Genomic DNA, 20585 nt, shown 5'->3' on the forward strand with positions numbered 1-20585 from the left:
TGCCAGCTTTATGTCACCCCAGCAAGACACTGTCACCTGTCCCCAGTCTCGGCAGAGTAGGGCTGATCTTTACAGAAAGATGGTGAGGGAGTACGTAGCTGACCATACCATCGTCCTAAATGATCACACAGCTCCCTACAACTACTGGGTTTCAAAGCTGGACATGTGGCACGAACTGGCGCTGTACGCCTTGGAGGTTCTTGCCTGCCCTGCCGCTAGCATCTTGTCCGAGCGGGTTTTCAGTGCAGCTGGTGGCATCATCACCGATAAGCGTACATGCCTGTCGACTGACAGCGCTGACAGGCTGACGCTTATTAAGATGAATAAAGCCTGGATTTCTCATAATTTCCAATCTCCACCAGGTGAAGGAAGCTCAACCTGAATAATTTATGCACTCCTCCTCCTCCTCATTTTCCTCCTTCTCCTCCTCTTTGTACACTAAAGCAGAGGAAACTGGCTATTTTTTGACAGGGCCCACTGGCTCTAGCTATAGTACTTTATGCATTTAATTTTTCTGGAGGGCCACATACCCGGTCCTCTGTTTTAAACAATTTTTGGGAGTGCCACATACAGGCACTCAATCTATTCAATTTTTCTGGAGGGCCACCTACCTGCTCCTCTGGTTTGAAAACTTTTTTGGACTGCCACATACAGGCACTCAATCTATTTCATTTTTCTGGAGGGCCACCTACCTGCTCCTCTGGTTTGAAAACTTTTTTGGACTGCCACATACAGGCACTCAATCTATTTCATTTTTCTGGAGGGCCACCTACCTGCTCCTCTGGTTTGAAAACTTTTTTGGACTGCCACATACAGGCACTCAATCTATTTCATTTTTCTGGAGGGCCACCTACCTGCTCCTCTGGTTTGAAAACTTTTTTGGACTGCCACATACAGGCACTATCCAAATTAAATTGTCTCCATAGCAGCCTCCACACGTTGTCTCCATTGCTACCTCCAAAAGTCGTCCATATAGCTGCCTTCATACATCGTCCCCTTATCAAACGAGGTGTGTCAGGCAGAAATTTGGGTTGTTTTCATGGATTCCACATTAAAGTTGTTAACTTTGTCGCCACCCTGCTGTGTTATCCACAAAATATACTGGCAAACTTTTATCATTTACCAATATTATTTCAGCGCTTCTTGCGCATCTGTTTACATTCCCCTCACCCGCCATATCCTAAACTTATAAGAACGCTACTACACTTGATCTTATACAAAAGGTTCTTAGAAGTGCTGTTTGGGGAGTAGCCTAGAGACAGGGGCTTGGATTGGCGAAAGCTCGCCTGGCAGCGGAGCGCCAGCTCCATGCGCATCATGCGCTTCTTGCGCATCTGTTTACATTCCCCTCACCCGCCATATCCCAAACTTATAAGAACGCTACTACACTTAACTTGGTGCAGGCTGGGACCGAGTCTGACCCTGGGGCTGGTCATATACTGCCGACGCAGAGGATTGCGGGGCCTACCTCGGTCCAGGTCTCATAGGCCTAGTATACCTCCTCCTCCTCCCACCCCTCCTCCACCTCCTCCGAATTACCATCCGTGGCCATGGCGCCATCAGTCGGTAGCTCTAGGCACAGCAGCAGTGCCGTCGCTAAGCGACAGCAGGCGGTGCTCAAACTGCTGAGCCTAGGCGATAAAAGGCACACCGCCCAAGAGCTATTACAGGGCATTCCACATCAAACTTGTTAACTTTGTCGCCACCCTGCTGTGTAATCCACAAAATATACTGGCAAACTTTTATCATTTACCGATATTATTTCAGCGCTTCTTGCGCATCTGTTTACATTCCCCTCACCCGCCATATCCCAAACTTATAAGAACGATACTACACTTGATCTTATACAAAAGGTTCTTAGAAGTGCTGTTTGGGGAGTAGCCTAGAGACAGGGGCTTGGATTGGCGAAAGCTCGCCTGGCAGCGGAGCGCCAGCTCCATGCAAAGATCCAACTAACATAGTTTTAACTGCAGCACCTTTAATCTACTACTAGTTCACTGCCTCCATACATGGTCCCCTTATCAAACGAGGTGTGTCAGGCAGAATTTTGGGTTGTTTTCATGGCTTCCATGTTAACTTTGTCGCCACCCTGCTGTGTAATCCACAAAATATACTGGCAAACTTTTATCATGTACCGATATTATTTGAGCGCTTCTTGCTCACCTCCTTTGGTTCCTCTCTGCCACCCATTGGTTTGAAGCCTGAGTCCATTTAGGGTATGTCGCCATGCCACTCTCTAGCCTGCCGCTGCTGCCGCTGCCTCTGCATGCCGTCCCCTATAGTGTCAGGGTCAATTATTGGATGTTTTAGATGCTATCTAGCTTCATTCTGTCACTCTGTCATGGCCATGCTGTTGCCCATAATTTTGGCATAATGGTGCGATTAAGCAGCCTCAGAGGCATCCATGCATGCTGCCCCTGCTGTTTCCTGTCCATTTCCGTGGTGTTTCCATCCTTTTCTGAGGTTCCCAGGTGTTTGGCCAAGCTTCCCTGTGCAGAGCCTTGGTCCCCTTGAAAAATGCTCGAGTCTCCCATTGACTTCAATGGGGCTCGTTATTCGAGACGAGCACTCGAGCATCGGGAAAAGTTCGTCTCGAATAACGAGTACCCGAGCATTTTAGTGCTCGCTCATCTCTAATTGTTACGGATGCGGTGATACTATATATATGGGGTTTCTGTTATGATTTTGACTTTTTTGAGCGTTATGGTATATGTCTCTTTATATGTTTTGGGGCTTATGGGCATTTTTAGCGATTTATAAAGTTATTTTTTATTGAAAAACATTTTTTTTTACATTTTTTACTTGATCCACCATGGGATATGAACAAACAATTATCTGATTGCTTGTTCATGATAATACTCTGCAATACTCATGTATTGCAGGGTATTAGCAGTGTAAGCCTATGCAGATGCATAGGCTGACACTTTGCCTTTAAGATGACGTCACAGATGCCACCTTAAAGGCACTGCCTCCAGGTTTCTCTGGGGTCCCGATCGGACCCCAGAGGTGCCATAGCAGCGATCGGCGCCCCCGAAAATGGCGCGGCATTTAACGGGTTAAACACCCACGATCGGAGCCCACTCCGACCGCGGTTGTTAGCCGGGGATGTCAGCGGTAGATTACCGCTGAAATCCCTCGACCCCCGATGCCGGTTCGGCTGCTGTGCAGAGCTGAACCGGCATCGTCTCTGCGCAGTAGCTGTACTGCGCTGAGCGCTATTTGCGGGACTCAGCGCAGTACAGCTACAGCGCAGAGCGCTAAGGGGTTAATACATGAATAAAGTATGAAAGGTATAGGAATACAAAGCAATCTTTCTAGTGCAAGTCTGTTTGGGTCACGTGACCTTCTTGTTTCTTCTGTATGAACTGTAAGTCTCTATTTTTATTGAAATCTATGAAATCCCTATGAATTGTCAGATCACAATAAAGGTCATGTGGTTGAATGTAGGACCCAAACAATCCTTGGAAAAATGTGGCAATCAGGGCACTTTTACAACTCAATGTAGGGACAACACATATGTTTATGTGTTGTTTTACTCAGTGTATCTTTAATGTACCTGATTCATTCTCTTATGATAGTTTTCTCTTAGGTCCGTGTGTTCATTCAGCAGTTTTTCCACTTTCTCTCTGCTATTTTCATTATTACGTTTATAGTCCTAAGATATAAAAAAGTTAAAGAAAATCTAAATGTTTGCCAAATATTATGGGAGGTACTCATTGTTCTGGTCTTTCTGGTGAAGGATGTGCCAAATTCATTCATTATCAGAGCACAAACCTGGTGCTTAATCTCTTGTGAGCTTGACTCAATCTAAGGTCAAGTTGGGATGTTGCTATACAACACTTTTATATTACCAATTTAAACACTGTTGGTGTGACTTTACAGCCCAGTCCTTTTAATGAAGTACTACTGTATATACTCAGGTATAACCCAAGTTTTTCAGCACAATTTTTTGCGAGTATACATAAAAATTTTTAAAAAGTCTCTTCTTCTGGCCTTTGGATTCCCAGCAGTGCGAGCCAAGGCATGTCTATGTGCTCTGCCCGTGAAAACACTGACGGGGCTGTTGACATCATAGTGTGTTTGCGGTCAGAGTGCATAGTTTATTTTTTTGGAGGGGCTGAACTGGACACTTCATTAAACGGGTGGTTTCTGTGGACTTTTCACTAATGGGAGGAGGCTGCTGTGGACATTTCATTAATGGGGGGCTTGCTGCTGGACATTTCATTAGTTGGGGGGCTTCTACTGGAAATTTCCTTAATGGGGGCCCTGTTGCCGGGCATTTCATTAATTGGGGGGGGTGCTGCTGCTGGACCTCCCAATTAGGGTCTGATCCTGGACATGTCATTAATTGGGAGGGCTGCAGCTGGACATTTTATTAATTGGGTGGGCTACCACTGGAGATTTCATTAATTGGGGGGATGTTGCTAGACATTTCCTTAATTAGGGGGCTGCAGCTGGACATTTTATTTATTGGTAGCACTGCTGCTGGACACTTTATTAAAAAGTAGCGGCTGCATTTCACCCTAGACTTGAAGGGGTATTCCGGAAATATGAATGTCCAATACAAAAATCCCATTATGCTATAAATAAATGAATATAACAAAACTCAATTTTTTTGTCACAATATTGAGCTTAAATAGTTTGATTTTATGATTCATTAAATGTTATGGGCTTTCTAAAGTAGGTGGAGTTATCACCAAGATGCCCACCACTGGAAACTAAATCTTGCATGATACGGCAGTTCTCAGTAACAGCTTCCCTCTGTTTTGCTCTGTTATCAGCTCTGCAACCATAGTAACGATGTATGTAACTGCCATCACTGCACTCTACCTCACTGAGATAACGTCTCACCACAACATTCTGGATGCACTGCAACCAACTGACTACAGCTAAATATAGTGGTGATCAAATGACCATCCCAGGCAGCTGCAGGACATGTGACCAGCGGCCATCTTCTGTCCTATGTCTGCTCCGCATGTAAAAAATCAACCAGCTGATTGAAGGGACAGTTGCATTTTATTTCTTCATTACAGTCTATGTCAACAGCATTGTTCTGCTAAATGGGGCACACTGTCCGATTGTGCACCAGAATCCCCGTTTCAATGACTGAATTTGTGTCATGTGAAGCATAGTGCAGCCGCGACACAAAAGGGTCACATGCGCCACATACGTGGTGCTGACACATCTTACATACATGTGCAAGCAGTTTGCACATGAACAAACATGCAAAATCCAACAGAAAACTGGTGCAAGGTCCTTAGTAAATTTGCCCCAGTAAGTTTTCCAAGTTTTTTAATGGTAAAATTAGGTGCCTCAGCTTATACTTCGGTCAGCTTACACTCACCGGCCACTTTATTAGGTACACCATGCTAGTAACCCCCTAGTTGGACCCCCTTTTGCCTTCAGAATTGCCTCAATTCTTCGTGGCATAGATTCAACAACGATGGAAGCATTCCTCAGAGATTTTGGTCCATATTGACATGATGGCATCGCACAGTTGCTGCAGATTTGTCGGCTGCACATCCATGATGCGAATCTCCCGTTCCACCACATCCCAAAGATGCTCTATTGGATTGAGATCTGGTGACTGTGGAGGCCATTTGAGTACAGTGAATTCATTGTCATGTTCAAGAAACCAGTCTGAGATGATTCCAGCTTTATGGCATGGATCCGCCATCAGATGTTGGGTACATTGTGGTCATAAAGGGATGGACATGGTCAGCAACAATACTCAGGTAGGCTGTGGCGTTGCAACGATGCTCAATTGGTACCAAGGGGCCCAAAGAGTGCCAAGAAAATATTCCCCACACCATGACACCACCACCTGCCTGAACCGTTGATACAAGGCAGGATGGATCCATGCTTTCATGTTGTTGACGCCAAATTCTGACCCTACCATCCGAATGTCGCAGCAGAAATCGAGACTCATCAGACCAGGCAACGTTTTTCCAATCTTCTACTGTCCAATTTCGATGAGCTTGTGCAAATTGTAGCCTCGGTTTCGTGATCTTAGCTGAAAGGAGTGGCACCCGGTGTGGTCTTCTGCTGCTGTAGCCCATCTGCCTCAAAGTTCGACGTACTGTGCGTTCAGAGATGCTCTTCTGCCTACCTTGGTTGTAACGGGTGGCGATTTGAGTCACTGTTGCCTTTCTATCAGCTCCAACCAGTCTGCCCATTCTCCTCTGACCTCTGGCATCAACAAGGCATTTCCGCCCACAGAACTGCCGCTCATTGGATGTTTTTTCTTTTTCGGACCATTCTCTGTAAAGCCTAGAGATGGTTGTGCGTGAAAATCCCAGTAGATCAGCAGTTTCTGAAATACTCAGACCAGCCCTTCTGGCACCAACAACCATGCCACGTTCAAAGGCACTCAAATCACCTTTCTTCCCCATACTGATGCTCGGTTTGAACTGCAGGAGATTGTCTTGACCATGTCTAAATGCCTAAATGCACTGAGTTGCCGCCATGTGATTGGCTGATTAGAAATTAAGTGTTAACGAGCAGTTGGACAGGTGTACCTAATAAAGTGGCCGGTGAGTGTATATTGGAGTGTATACGGTGCCTTTAACTGTATAGTGGTATGGTATACTCTAGCACTTTTCTAAGTGAAGCTGCATTTTTGGCATTAGCTCTAACATGTTTTACCTGAAAGTCATTTATCATTCTTAGAAGAAATTTTAGAATCTGTTCTTTCTCATTATCTAAAATCACATTATTCATCTTAAGACCTACAATAAGACAAAAAAACAACATATGAAGCCAACTAAATGCAGTCAACATTTTACAGAATTTTCAGATTCTATAATGCATACACTTACATTCTAATTTACTGAGTAATTCCGACAGATGTTGATAGCAGGCAACAATAATGTCTGTATTCAATTCACATATTTTGCTGGAGAGAAAACAGAATGCCTTATCATCCAAAAATTAGCTAAACAGTTCTGACTCCAGCATGTATTTACTAATCAACATATGCACAATGCTACAAAAACATAAGGGCAGTAAACAGGATGAAAATATGTAATTAAATTTACTCTTTTGTATATCATTATCTCCATGCTGTAAAACATGAATGACCCTAGCGATCCAGGACAGCCATATGGACCTCTCATTCATATCCTGTTTCCATATTATACAATGAAAATAGGAATTACAAACACAATAGGTTGTAAATGATGCATATATTCTTGTAAAGAGAATCACCATGGCTGGGTCTCTGTTGAGGAATAGCACCATAATCTTTACTAGAGCTCTTGATGATGACAAAAATGCTTTCTTTGAAAAGATATTTGGATCACAAAGACTTATGACGTATCTACATGATATGCAGCTCATAAAACAAATGTGTGCTCTGGTTATGTCAATAATGATATATTCAGCTATTGGAATATACGCTTAACATCCATAAACAAATCCTTAGACGTATCCATAGGTGTATATTGGCAGATGGGACATCCTTTTTTCCTCACACCTAGCAGTAAAAATTGGATGGAAAAATAAAGCAAGCACCATTACTTGGCCAGCACTGGGCGTACGCTATTGGCGGTCCTCACTGATATAATCAGATATATAAGGACAATCACTTTGCTTTTTCCGATATGCACTCCTCCGGCTTTCAGGTGGAAGGTTGGGGGACAGGAGAATGTATCCCACTCTATGAGCATAAATTGTGATACGTTCTAGCCCTCCATTGCAAAGATACGTTGGGGATTTGTCCAACGACATATGAACATCGCCTAACAGTCCACAAGGTATCGTAAATGATAAAACTGATTTCTATATTTAATACCCACTGATTTGTACTTTCTGGTTTCAACTCACCCACTGTAAAGACGAAAAAAGCTGTTATTAGTCTCATTGACATAAGTTTGTATTACTATTATGGAACAAAAAATTCTGAGAAAACACTGATAATCTGGATGCAAAATTCATAAATTATACGTTCCAATTTCTTAGACTCAAAGTAAACTAATTGGAAACTCACATGTTCAGAATTTCTAATGAACATTACTGTTCTGCATTCTCTCGTAGCACTTATTTATTACCTTCCAAAATCATAAATACTATATTTATAGAATTTTTCAGCATCTTTTCATTAATATTGGTTTCATCTATTTTCAGTAGACTATAAGAAAATTTAGAATATTTGGCCAATGATTGATTTTTAATTTTTAACCCTAAACCCATGTTCCAAGGAAAGTCTTCATACTGTGCCCGTTGTTTTTTTTTTTTTGCATAAAAAGACAAAGTTCATCTAGCACAGATCACTTTTGAAAGTTTCTGGCACCTTGCCAGCTTTTTTTAAAGTAATTTAAAGTCATACAGAAAAAAGCATGGGGCACAGTATGAAGACTTCTGAGGTAGCATGTCATTAGGCTTAATGACATCATACAGTATTCCGTAGATCCCTGTAACCCTCTTTAACTTTGTTGTTTCTAATATGAATTGTAACAGCAATAGCATATGGATTGTGAGCCCTAATAGGCTTATATTGTCCTCATTCTACTTGTGCAAGTTTAGTCTAATTCCATGAGGGGATTTTATACTCATTTACCTGTATTTTTCGGACTATAAGGCGCACCGGATTATAAGGCGCACCATCAATAAATGCCTGCTAAAACGTCTAGGTTCATATATAAGGTGCACCGGATTATAAGACGCACCTGACTATAAGGTTGAATGACCAGCAGGTGGCAGACCTGTGCACAGTTCAAGGCAGCTGTTGGCTGTAAGTACGGTTCATATATAAGGCGCACTGGACTATAAGGCGCACCTTTGATTTCTGAGAAAATCAAAAGATTTTTTGTGCGCCCTATAGTCCGAAAAATACGGTACAATTATTCTTTTGAAATGTATGCGAACCTCTTTTCAAGTGTACAGTACAATGGTAATAATGGTGTTTTCTAAATATATATATATATATATATATATATATATATATATATATATATATATATATATTTAGATATCCTGGTATATTTCTGTCCATTTGTACAGTACTCTGGAAAATGGCCAACCAATCTCATCATTGTCAAAAACTGTGTACAATATTATTACAGCTTTACCAAATAACATTAAAAATACCCAAACTCATTTATCTTCACCCCTTCCACCTATTGTTTTGGAACATTTTAATTACTAATTAGATCTGATTAGACTGACATCACACAGGTAATTTTTAAGTATGTGTATCTTTTTACCAAGATTTAATTATATTTTTTATTTTTGTTGTAAAATCTCTTACCTTACATTTTTTGGAATATATTTTCCTGAAGAATTCTCATCCTTGAAATATATTTCATTTTTCTCCTAAATATTGGAAAGAAAACATGTAACACTGGAAACATGTGGAGGTGACTCCATTGAAAAGGCTTTTTAGAACAGTGGACACCTCATACGTTTGCTAGGTTTGTTCTTCATACAAAGGGGCAGTTTCAATAAAATTCAAGATTGTTGGCAACTATGCTAATTGGTTCTATACAACCAACTGGAAGTGGCACAAAGTCAAGTATGTGGAAGGTCAGCCTACCACCCAAGTATTTAGAAATGCATATACACAAAGAAAAAGTATCATAATATTGATTGCTAATCGACTGGATGGAGAAGGGAGCAATAAGGAGTTGATTCCGAAACTTCTGCCTTTGGTATTTAGAATTGATAGTCACCATGTTCATTGTTCATCCTGGTTTAGTATTACTATGCTGGTAAATTAGTGTCCTTTATCATTTATTACTGCTATGTTGATGCAAATCTGTAAATGTCTATGACACGATTGTTGCGAGCCGTAATCGCTTTATTCGTTTGAGTGGCATTAGATGCCAGAGTGTTGTCTGATTTGAGTTTCAGAGAGCTATAGAAGACGGAAAAATCTGGGATTCAGTGTTGGAGTAAGATGTAATGTTGAAGCACTGAGGATTTCAGTGTTGAAGAAGTTCTGAGAATCTTTCAGGAACCAGCTTCTCACGGTTTTTGGACTGTAAATGGTTGTGTTGCTTTGTTCCTTAATACCTGAAGTAGTATTAAGTTGCTTGAAAGTGAACTTCATCATACCAACTTCAAACTATAACACATCACTTTGTCTTAAAAACTAGTTAGATCTGTTGTGCACATGGACAACAATATGCAAAAAGTAGAAAAGTTGATTTAAAATCAAAACTAACTTTGTAATCTGCTGTATTCATGAGCCTGACATGGACTGTGTGAGTCGATCAGGACTTCTCTGTTCTCTGTGGAGGGCCTAATGGAGCTACTCACAAGAGGAGTACAGAAATAAAGTACAGAGATAACATGTACACAATAAAATTCAGCAAAGTTTACCATGAACTGTACTATACTTCGAAATTATATGGATGTGTTATTAATAGCTTTTTATAATTTGTTACTTTTAAGTCCCCACTTTTAAGCACGGTACTGTGCTTTTTTTTCCATTATTACACACATCTACAATGTTCATATCACTGATGCCATCTTGTGGATGCTTGTAATGATGACACATTAATGCTGAATGTTTTAAATATTTCTGAATCAAGATAAGATCCATCTTTATTCTCTACACTATTTACAGTTGGACCTATTTTATGTTCATTTTACATCTATATGTTGCTATATGATTGCAATAAAACTGAAATAGTTTTTCTTTATCCTATACATGTGTGAGCATTTTGGAAACAAAGTGCAGCCTAGTGTATGATGGAAAAAGTGATACTAGCACATTCTTGCATGGATCCTCCTATGAATTAATCTCTCTTTAGATGTAAAGATTAAAAGAGTAATAATTTTAAAAAAACATACCAACTGTGTTTGCTTATTCCTGGCATTTCCATCCTTCTCTTTACTTAAGTATTTCCTATAAAATGTAAATATAAATTCACAGCATAAGGCTACGTTAACACATCCATATATGATAGCCGTGAGCTAACCACAAAAACAGAAACTAGCTCACAGCCACTATAGTGGTGCATTATCCACAGGCACGGTGCATTCTAAAACAATTTTTGTGTCTGATGTGTCCAGCATTATGAAGGACTGAATGCTTAGCCAACTTCATAATTGAAAAGGAAACATAAATGGCAATGATTGCATTTTGACTGCATAACTAAAAGAAAAAAGAAGATGTATAAACAAAATGAGTAAATTTTTATTGATACACCAAAAATTAATAAAAACATTTAAAAACCCCTAATAAAGGGGAAAAGAAAAAATTGGTCCTCCCACAATGGAATAGTCTAGGATGTACAAAGAATATGAAGAAAAAAAACAATATAGTAAAATATGGAGCTACATAGTAAATTCTACAATAATAATGCACAGTAAAAACAAATATATATATAGATATAGATATACGGGGTCAAAAAAGGAAAAATTAAGGAGCAGCACCGCGTATGAGAGAGGAAAACTCAGGTGCAGGTCTTCACAAAGGGGTCCAACAGTGGCCCCTACATGCTTGAAAATGTCTTGATTGAATGGACGAAACGTCGCATCATGAAGGTGGAATAAATCACATTTACGGAGTGCTGCTTCAGTATCTTTTTGTTCTTAGATATAGATATAGATATATGGAGTGTTACATACAGTGGGATCACTATGTCCCATTGTAGTGTACTATCAAATAAAGTGCAACGTGCAGTAATGTAGCCACCAGGAAGAAACATAAATAAATAAATCCAAGTAAGTATTAAATATTAATAATTCATCATATTACCAGAAAGATCAAGTCCAGTTAGGAGGGTAGAAACCAAAAGTGCCCAAAGTTGACTGAAAGAACTGTAAGTAATTTAAATTATATCAATTTGAGGTCTCTGTGATTGTACTGATCCTTAGAATAAATGAGAGGTGTCATTTCGTACATACACTTAAAGCCATAATAATAAAGCCCATCAGAAAATAGCAGTTTTTTTGCCATTTCCACCACATTTGGATTTTTTTTCCAGCTAGTCATTACATGGGGCGGAATATTAACTGTACCTCTAGAAAGGTACATATAATAAGCACAAAACAATTGTCACCTGTTGTGATCCTGCACTTCTCTCCCTAAGTCTGTCTTTGCACTTTTAAAGGATTTACTTTTATCTTGATGACTGCCTCTTTTCTTTTTTTTTATCTCATAACAGAATAAGTTTTGCAATACCAAACAAACTAGAATATATGCAATGTAAAATAAAAACGAAATAACAAAATGCACTGTACCTGTCATAGTCTGTATGGCAGTCATGACTTTGGAAGAAATTCGGACCATTAGATTTATATTTTCTTTCCTATAGAAAGCATATCTGTCAGATATTACTGTTTATTTTTGTAATAATATTAGTAATTAGTAATATGAGTAATATTGCTTTTTTGGACTACAGAACATAACGAAGAAAATTCAAGTGCCATTAAAATATATTGTGCAAACTTACAGGAATGTCTCACTACTGTAAAATATCATTGAGTCATATGGATCATATGGATGAGTATCTGGTAATATGTCCAGGTTGTGTGGGCTGAACATGAACAGAAACATTGGGTCCACTTATCTCAAGCAGGTATTAAAGGTAAAATGACCATGCATGTCTCTTAACAGCAACAGGGAAGCATGTCACCTTTAAAACCTGAGAGAAAGTCATTGGGCAACTAATAGGAAGGTAGATAGATATTTGTCTCTCTTGATTGAGGAAGGTAGTGTCCACGACGTTAGAGATGGATCTATTCTTATAAGTATCCAAGGTTATGTAATAAAGGATAAGCAAAGAGTAAACAAGGGATCCTGAAAAGTTCCTAAATAGTTGAGATGCACATGAACATATCTTCCCACAGAAATTGATCCCCATATGTTATTAGTTTTGAAAAATAGATTTTTTTTACTTTTGTTTCAGCGGTTTTTCTCATTTATCCTCTTCTCCTACACCCCTCCCAGTTACCCTACCCTAGGAATTTAATAATACAGGCAGTACCCAACTTAAGAACACCAGACTTACAGATGACCACTAGTTACAAACAGACCTCTCTTCCCACTGTGATTTCGGGTGAAGCTTTCTGGATAATTTTAATTTGATAAACTTGGTCCAAGGCTGCAAAGATCAACTATAAGGTGTCTGTAATGCAGCTTTATTGATAATCCTTGTTCTCTAGTCAACCCAAAATTTTTAAAATCCAATTGTCACAAAGACAAAAAAATGATGTGTCTAGAGTTACACTAACTAAATATATAACAGTTCCAAGTCACATACAAATTCATTTTAAGAACAAACCTACGTAACCTATTATGTGCCTAACCCTGTTAGGTCTGTCAGGGGACTGCCCGTACAAAGGAAAAAAAACATTATAATGTTTAAGTTTCCTATATGCTGGAGAAGGCTTCCTTCTAAAAATAATGCTGTTTGTAGAAGATATGTTCTATAGCTTTTTCACTTGCAATGTGTATGTATCCTATTTGTAAAAATTTTAACTAGGAATTTATAAAATAAAAAAATTAAGAAAGTCGCTCTACATTATAATGACTGCTTTGAAAAGTAAGGTGGGCGGACCTAGAGGTTGGTCTAAATCTAATTATTCATTTGTAACCATCAATAAGCTGATAAATGTATAGTAGATTTGTACAATAGTCTTCCCAAATAGATATTGCTTTTACAAGGTTTTGCTAGAAAAATATTTTGATGATATATATATATATTTTTTTCAATGGTTGTACCTTTGCCTAATTTTCCAACGTTCTTGGCACATTGGTAGTAGGGGGCTGACCACCACAGCGCCAACAACTTATTAGAATTTCAGCCTAAAACTGTTGCACAGAAACCTGAGAAACATAATAATTAAAAGGTATCTTAATGATTTGATCTATTTAGCTCATTAAGACTTGGCGGACTTCATGTCAGTCTTACTAAATCCCCCCATTATACTTTTCCACAATATTTTATTTAATTTAGAATTCTTGTGAATTTAAAAAGTTGTACATAATTAAAAATATTAAAACAGTGAAAATTTCCTGCATATGAGAGAGTCAGATTTCTAAGGAGCATTGCAAATATTGAAGATTGTATCTAAGTTGTTTTTTTTATTATTCTAAAATATAAGAATGTTAACATGTTAGTATTAGTACCATGATCCTCCTGCACCATGCATTGGAGGACATCTACTACCAGGATGAAGGATTAAAAACCAAGTACACTTAAATGCTGTGTGCCTACTCCGGCTGGATCCGCTCTTCTTTTAGCTTCTTATGCCCTTGTTTTAACAAAAAAGGCTTTACAAATTAGGGTTCATTTTCATAATTGTAATGCCTTTTTTCTTAAAAACAAGGCTATAGGAAGCTTAAAGAAGAACAGACACCAGTATGTCAGTATGCTTGGTTTAGATGTCAATTAAAGAGATGGTTGTAGTTGTCAATTAAAGAGTGCCAATCCTATCTTTGCCAGAAGGTAATAAGTTAGTATACCTTCATTCTTCTTCCTCTCCTCCCAGAATGCCGCAAGCTGGCTGTATGTGATAAGTCAGAAAATGAGGTTTCACCTGAACATCCTCTTTCATTGCCGGCAATGGTCTGAATTACTTCAGGGTCTCTGAAATATAAAATTTTTTATTCTGCCATACTCTGTAGAAGAAAAGTAATACTTCGCTTGGCACACAATATAGTTGAAGGGATATTATGGTTTTATGTAAACAAATTAAAACTAGGAAAAACTTTCACCTATACTTTGCACAACAGTGACCTGTGCACAAACATCAAGTCACACATGACTCCATAGTGACATGCTGGTTGTGTACAAGTCTACATCAATTCCAATGACCTGAACTTTACTGCTTCCATGAAGGGAGCTGTGATAGAATACATATGAAAAGTAAGAAAGATTTTTTTTATTTCTACATTAACACTATATCCTGCAGTTGTTCATTTATTATCAATTTAGTCAACTAAAATGACATGCAATTTTAAAGTAATTAAATGTTTAAGTAATTAAAGATAATTTATCTGGACTCAACTTTCAGCATCAGGTGTAGTACAGAAATATTGGGGGATGTTTATCAGGGCTTCTGCACCACACCAGTGACACAGAATCCCTGAAATAATCGCAAATGCTAGTTTATTGCTACCACTTGCGATTATTTCCACCACCTCCATGCCAGGGGGGCATGTAGTGGAACACAGCTGACCGCCAAAAGGCTGGTGCAGGGTGCTCCTTTCCCAGCGCCTGCACACTTTCTGCAGCCAGCGAATTTTCATACTTTAAAATTCAGTATTGCAGTATATTGCAGGATCCATCAGATCCCCTAGGGTTCAAATACCATAGGGAGTCTCAAATTACATTAAAAAAAACTTTCTAAATTAATAAAAACCTAAATAAAATCATAAAAATGTTTGGTATTGTCGCGTCCCAAAATGCTCTATCTATTAAAATATAAAAATGGCTATTCCCAGCAGAGAACCCTGTAAGGGAAAATAGTGCCAAATTGTCAGAATCGCTACTCTTTGCCATTTTGCCTTTGTCTCAGAAATGGTAGCAATGAAAATGTCATCACATCCCGCAAAAAATGACACCTTACACTTGGCTACATACACCAATATATGAAAAAGTAATTAGCCTCAGAATACGGCAACATAAAGATTTTTTTAAACTACTAAAACATAATAAAAGCAATAAAAATTTGGTATCTCCGTGTTCATACTGACTAAAATAATAAAGGAGATGTGTAATTTGTAGTGCACAGCAAAAGACTTAAAAACAGGGCCCAAAAGAATATTGCACACATGTGGAGACTTTCTTGTCAATTTTACTGCATTTGGAATTTATGCCTGGCTTCCCAGTACAAGGTATGGAATATTAAATACCGTCACTAGGAAGTACAATTTGTTATGCAGAAAGCAGGCTCTGTATGCGGAAAAACAAAGCTATAGGGAAAGAAAAACGGAAATGCAAAAACGAAAAAGGGCTGTGTCCACATGAGTTTAACATTTACTGATCAATTGCATTTCACCAGCGGCACAATAGCGGATGACTTTGCGTTTAACTTGTCTAAAATAAAGAAGAATTGAACACTCCATTCTTCGCTTCATCAGTGTAACACTTCTAGATATTCAAGCTGACCGGAATTATTCAAAGAAATTCTCTGAAGGTGGAGTCTGAAACCCTGCTAGAGAAATACCTGCAAAAATCCAATCAAAAAGGCTACTAACCTTCTAGTTAGCTCTTTAGAAAGATACTTCCATTTTCCCTTTTTTTTCATAATTTCAAACAGCAGATCCTTTTGAGACATTAAAATCTGTTTTTCTTTTTGTAGGTTTTCAACTTTAACATGAAGCAATTTTTTTTCACTCTCAGATCCTTTGACAGCATTTTCTAGGGTGTGACTTTGCTGCTTCAACGCTGACACTTCCAGATGAAGGCTCTCATTGATCTGTTTTCCAAATAAAAACATGGAAGTGAATATTTATTAAAAAAAAACCTTTAAAAACACAAATAAACGTGTGCATTGTTTGATATTGTTGGAAATATGTTGGAAAGGTTAAGGTTGTGCAAACTTGTCCATTTCCTAAATTGCCTGAATTGTATTGTCCCACCCTCTTATATCACTAAGGCCCCTTCCACACTTGCGTTGCAGTTCACGTCAGAGTTTGATCAGGGTGCGATCAGGGTTTGGTCAGTGAAAAACTGACATTTTGCATCAGAGTTCAATCAGTTTTCAGTCAGAGTTTGTTCAGTGTCTCAGCTTTTCACACGCGTTTTCAATGCAATTTCAAAGCGTTTTTCACGCGCAGATAGTGCGCGTGAAATTGACTCAGGGCTGAGCTCTATCTTTTCTATGGCAATTGATGCGTGAAAAACGCATTGCACTTGCAAGTGTCTCAGAGTGCAAGGCGTTTTTGATTCATCTCTATAGTCTTATATGGTGCGTTTTTTCACGCGCGTGACTTGCAAAAGTAGAGCATGCCGAGATTTCAACGTGCTTTAAAAAAAAATGCAAGTCTGAAAAGACCCATTGATTACAATGGGTCAGAGTGCAATGCAAGTTCTGCGCTTCAAAAGCACGTGCAGAAAACGTGCGTGAAAAAACGCAAGTGTGAAAGGGGTCTAAAACTGTGCCGGGAAAATAAACTAATTAAAGGCACAGGAAATCAAAATTACCTATCCTAATTACTTAATTACCTAATTAAATACACCTTTCTTCATACTCTTCTTACAGTACTACTGTAAGGGGGCTGGCAACAGGGCGCAGGATGGCAGACAAGACAGTGAGCCCTAAGCTAAGCCCCCCAAGTTGTCACCTACCTACTTACTGGCCCCACCTTAAGCGGTGGGCAGTAACTAGGAGCTGTTACCTTCCTAGGTCACAGTGCAGACTCAAAACAAGACAGAGGTCAGAGGTCCGGGACACAATGAAGATATCAGGCACAGAGCAGAATCAGAGTCCAAAGCGATAGTAGCGGCTATGATAACCAAGATCAGTAAACCAGGATAAGCAAAAGAACTACAATAGCAAGCACTAGCAAGATACGGACCTGAGATAAGGGAAATGTTATAACCAGGTTTTTCAGGTGCATTTTTTCCTGGATAACCACATGGAGGGCCTAGTAGACACTATGCGGCACATTTACTTAGAAAGTCGGAAACGTCACTAAAAGTGCCATTTCCGTGTATAATGCTGGGTGCGGTAGATTGTGCGCCAGAAATCATGAATCTGTCGCTTCCCTGCACTGGCCCAAAAGAGTTCACTAACTTTTTTGTAGTGCACCTTTAACATATAGCGTGTGACACAATGTGCAAGTTAAATACAGATCTCGGTCCGAGGTAGTCGGACCAACCGACAGCACGCCCCCTAATTTGTGTTGCATAGAGGCTAGCACAGCTGCACCACAAAAGGTTCATGTGCGACACTAGCAGCGCAGACACTTCTTAAATACCTGTGCAAGCTGTTTTAACCAAGAAGTACCGACAAAAGTGCAGCACAATGCCCTTAGTAAATGTGCGCCTATGTCTCCCATCAGGCCTCACTGGGACTGAGCAGGTATATAAGCAGATCCTGGACACACCTCCGGCAGCAGTTGTCCATCAAGCTAGTAAGCCTTCCTGGACAGGGCTAAACTGCATAGAGCAGGGTGTGGTTCAGTAAATCAAAACACAGCATAAGCTAAGTCGCTATTCACACACAGGAAATACAAAAAAATTAAAGCCACCTAATCTGCCAAGTGCGGATAGATTGGCATTTGGCACGGATGTTACAACTACATAACAATATGTAATGATAGCCCAATCCTGTAGGCAGTCTTATAGTTCCACAAAAACAATAGCTGAATAATCTTGTCCTGATTGGGAAAGCTAAGTGTTTTATGTAAGCTTAATCCTTATAACACACATACTGTACTTTATTAAAATGTTATACATTTATTCGAAGACATAAGTAGTATTACTTCATTGTACAGTATAATAAAATGGACAAGTAATAATTACACTTCTATTTGCTGTGATTTCAGACTGGAGCTTCACACATTTCTTTTCCAGTTCCTTAGATGTAACTTTTTCTTGATGGAGTCCAGAATGAAGTGACACAATCTGTAGTTCAAGGACATCTCTCTCTCTTTGTGCATTGCTACACTTGGCCTCCATTAGTTCTGCATGTTGCCTTAATTCCTCATTTACTTCTTTTACCTGTAATCAGATACAATCAGGTAGACACTTCAGTCTTAATAGGTTACTAAAAGACACCACCATTCACAAATAACAAGTTAAGGGAACATTCAAACAACGGTATGCCCGCCCAGCTGGAGAGGTAGAGGAGGTGACCCCTCCATAGAAAAGAGAGGCGTACGGCCGCACACACAGGGAAAGAGCATGCTCTAACTTTTCCCCGTATATGGCGCAAATCGGTGCCACACATGTGTGGCACCGTACCACCACTGGGCCGCCATTGCCGTCTATCATCCCAGACGGCAATGTGAATGAGGCTTTAGATACAGTGGACAGATTCATAATTTTTTAAAATCTGTTTACAGCAGAAATCTGTCTTAATTTGCATAACTGTCTAAAATGACTTGTGGCAATATTTTAGACTGTTTTGGACAATTACCATATATACTCGAGTATAAGCCTAGTTTTTCAGCACAAAAAATGTGCTGAAAACCCCTAACTCGGCTTATACTCGAGTCAATGAAAAAAACAAAAAGTGAACTCACCTTCTGACGCTCCCCGCCATCCATCGCGGCCCCAATATCAGGTCTTGGTCTGTCACAGTCTTGTCACAGTCGCTGACGTCGTGGTGCCTGCGATGGACTGGGAGGGGCTGGCAGGCTATATACTCGAGGGGGCAGGCAGGCTATTTATTCGAGGGGGCAGGCAGGCTATATACTCGAGGGAGCAGGCAGGCAGCCTTTATACTTGAGGGTGCAGGCAGGCAGCCTATATACTCCAGGGGGCTGTCAGGCTATATACTACAGGGGACTGACAGGCTATATACTCGAGGGGGCTGACAGGCTATATACTTGATGGGGCTGGCTGGCTATATACTATAGGGGCTGTGACCAATGCATTTCCCACCCTCGGCTTATACTCGAGTCAATAGGTTTTTCCAGTTTTTTTTGTCAAAATTATGGGTCTCGGCTTATACTGAGGTCGGCTTATACTCGGGTATATACAGTAATTAAAGGGACATAAGGGGAGGTGAGAAGATGGATATGTAAATGAGCCTGACTGTTGTCACATTTTTCTGCCTTATACAGAAAGGAGGAACAAAATTAGACTACAAACTTAGATTTAAATGGATTCTCCAAAGGTTGTAACATGGGTGCTTCTTCCAAAAACAGCTCCCCATATAACAAAAGCTTAAAAAACATAAAAGTAACAATAACAAAACTGATACTTTTTAACCCCTTACCGACATGTGATGTATGAGCCCTCTCCAAACAAGGTGGGTGATTGCTGCATATTGTGGCAAACACCTAACGGCAGGGCCGGTTCTAGACAAAGTGGGGCTCTGGGCAAAACTATATTGAAAATATTGAAAAATAGGGAAAAAGTGAGATATATAGGTCAGATTATAGGAGATAGATAACTAGACAGATAGATATATAGACAGGAGAGAGATGATAAGCATCTTCACCCAGGAATTCAACCAAGGAGTATTGACCCTTTGCTGCCAGGAATTTCTGTAAATGTTGTCACTTTATTGGCCAGAGCATTTTTTACCATTCTGAGGTTTACAAATAAAATCAAAATTACAGTAAAAAGAATTAAAGTGAACCACAGCAAACCACATATTTTCTGAAGGCAGACACTTGTCCCATTTTCAAAATTGCATGAAAGAGTTTATAGACATAGGCGCCTTCATGCAATTTTGATTCAAACTGAAACATTTTATAAAAAAATACTTAATATTTGACTTTGATGGCAAAAAATATGCTCCGAACAAAAAATATTTACCTTCAGATCTCCTAAATGTGGACATGTGTAGAGTTCACAAGTGTCTCATATTGATATGTTCACATAAATAAATCAACATAATATCACTAAACTGTAATAACTAGATATCTGCCTTTCAGCTAGAAATTTTAAGACAGTCACAACCTGCAAAATATATCAATAAAACTGATTAAAAAGTAAAGGCACCCATAAAAT

The 20585-nt window shown here is 39.3% G+C and overlaps 1 protein-coding gene across 2 annotated transcripts in view; it reads right to left on the bottom strand.

Annotated features, from left to right (window-relative positions):
• Window positions 1-20585, bottom strand: part of LOC140068444 (uncharacterized) — a 77467-nt gene that overhangs the window by 8004 nt on the left and 48878 nt on the right. For both annotated transcript variants that reach the window (XM_072114000.1, XM_072114001.1), the window contains 9 exons: window positions 18426-18623; window positions 16154-16374; window positions 14417-14540; window positions 12190-12257; window positions 10795-10849; window positions 9248-9312; window positions 6819-6895; window positions 6646-6728; window positions 3557-3655 (listed from right to left, as the gene is read on the bottom strand). In XM_072114000.1, coding sequence (XP_071970101.1) covers window positions 3557-3655; window positions 6646-6728; window positions 6819-6895; window positions 9248-9312; window positions 10795-10849; window positions 12190-12257; window positions 14417-14540; window positions 16154-16374; window positions 18426-18623 — 990 coding nt within the window. The remainder of the gene's footprint in view (window positions 1-3556; window positions 3656-6645; window positions 6729-6818; window positions 6896-9247; window positions 9313-10794; window positions 10850-12189; window positions 12258-14416; window positions 14541-16153; window positions 16375-18425; window positions 18624-20585) is intronic.

The sequence above is a fragment of the Engystomops pustulosus genome, chromosome 1, assembly GCF_040894005.1.
Source record: "Engystomops pustulosus chromosome 1, aEngPut4.maternal, whole genome shotgun sequence".
NCBI classification, from domain to species: Eukaryota; Metazoa; Chordata; class Amphibia; order Anura; family Leptodactylidae; genus Engystomops; species Engystomops pustulosus.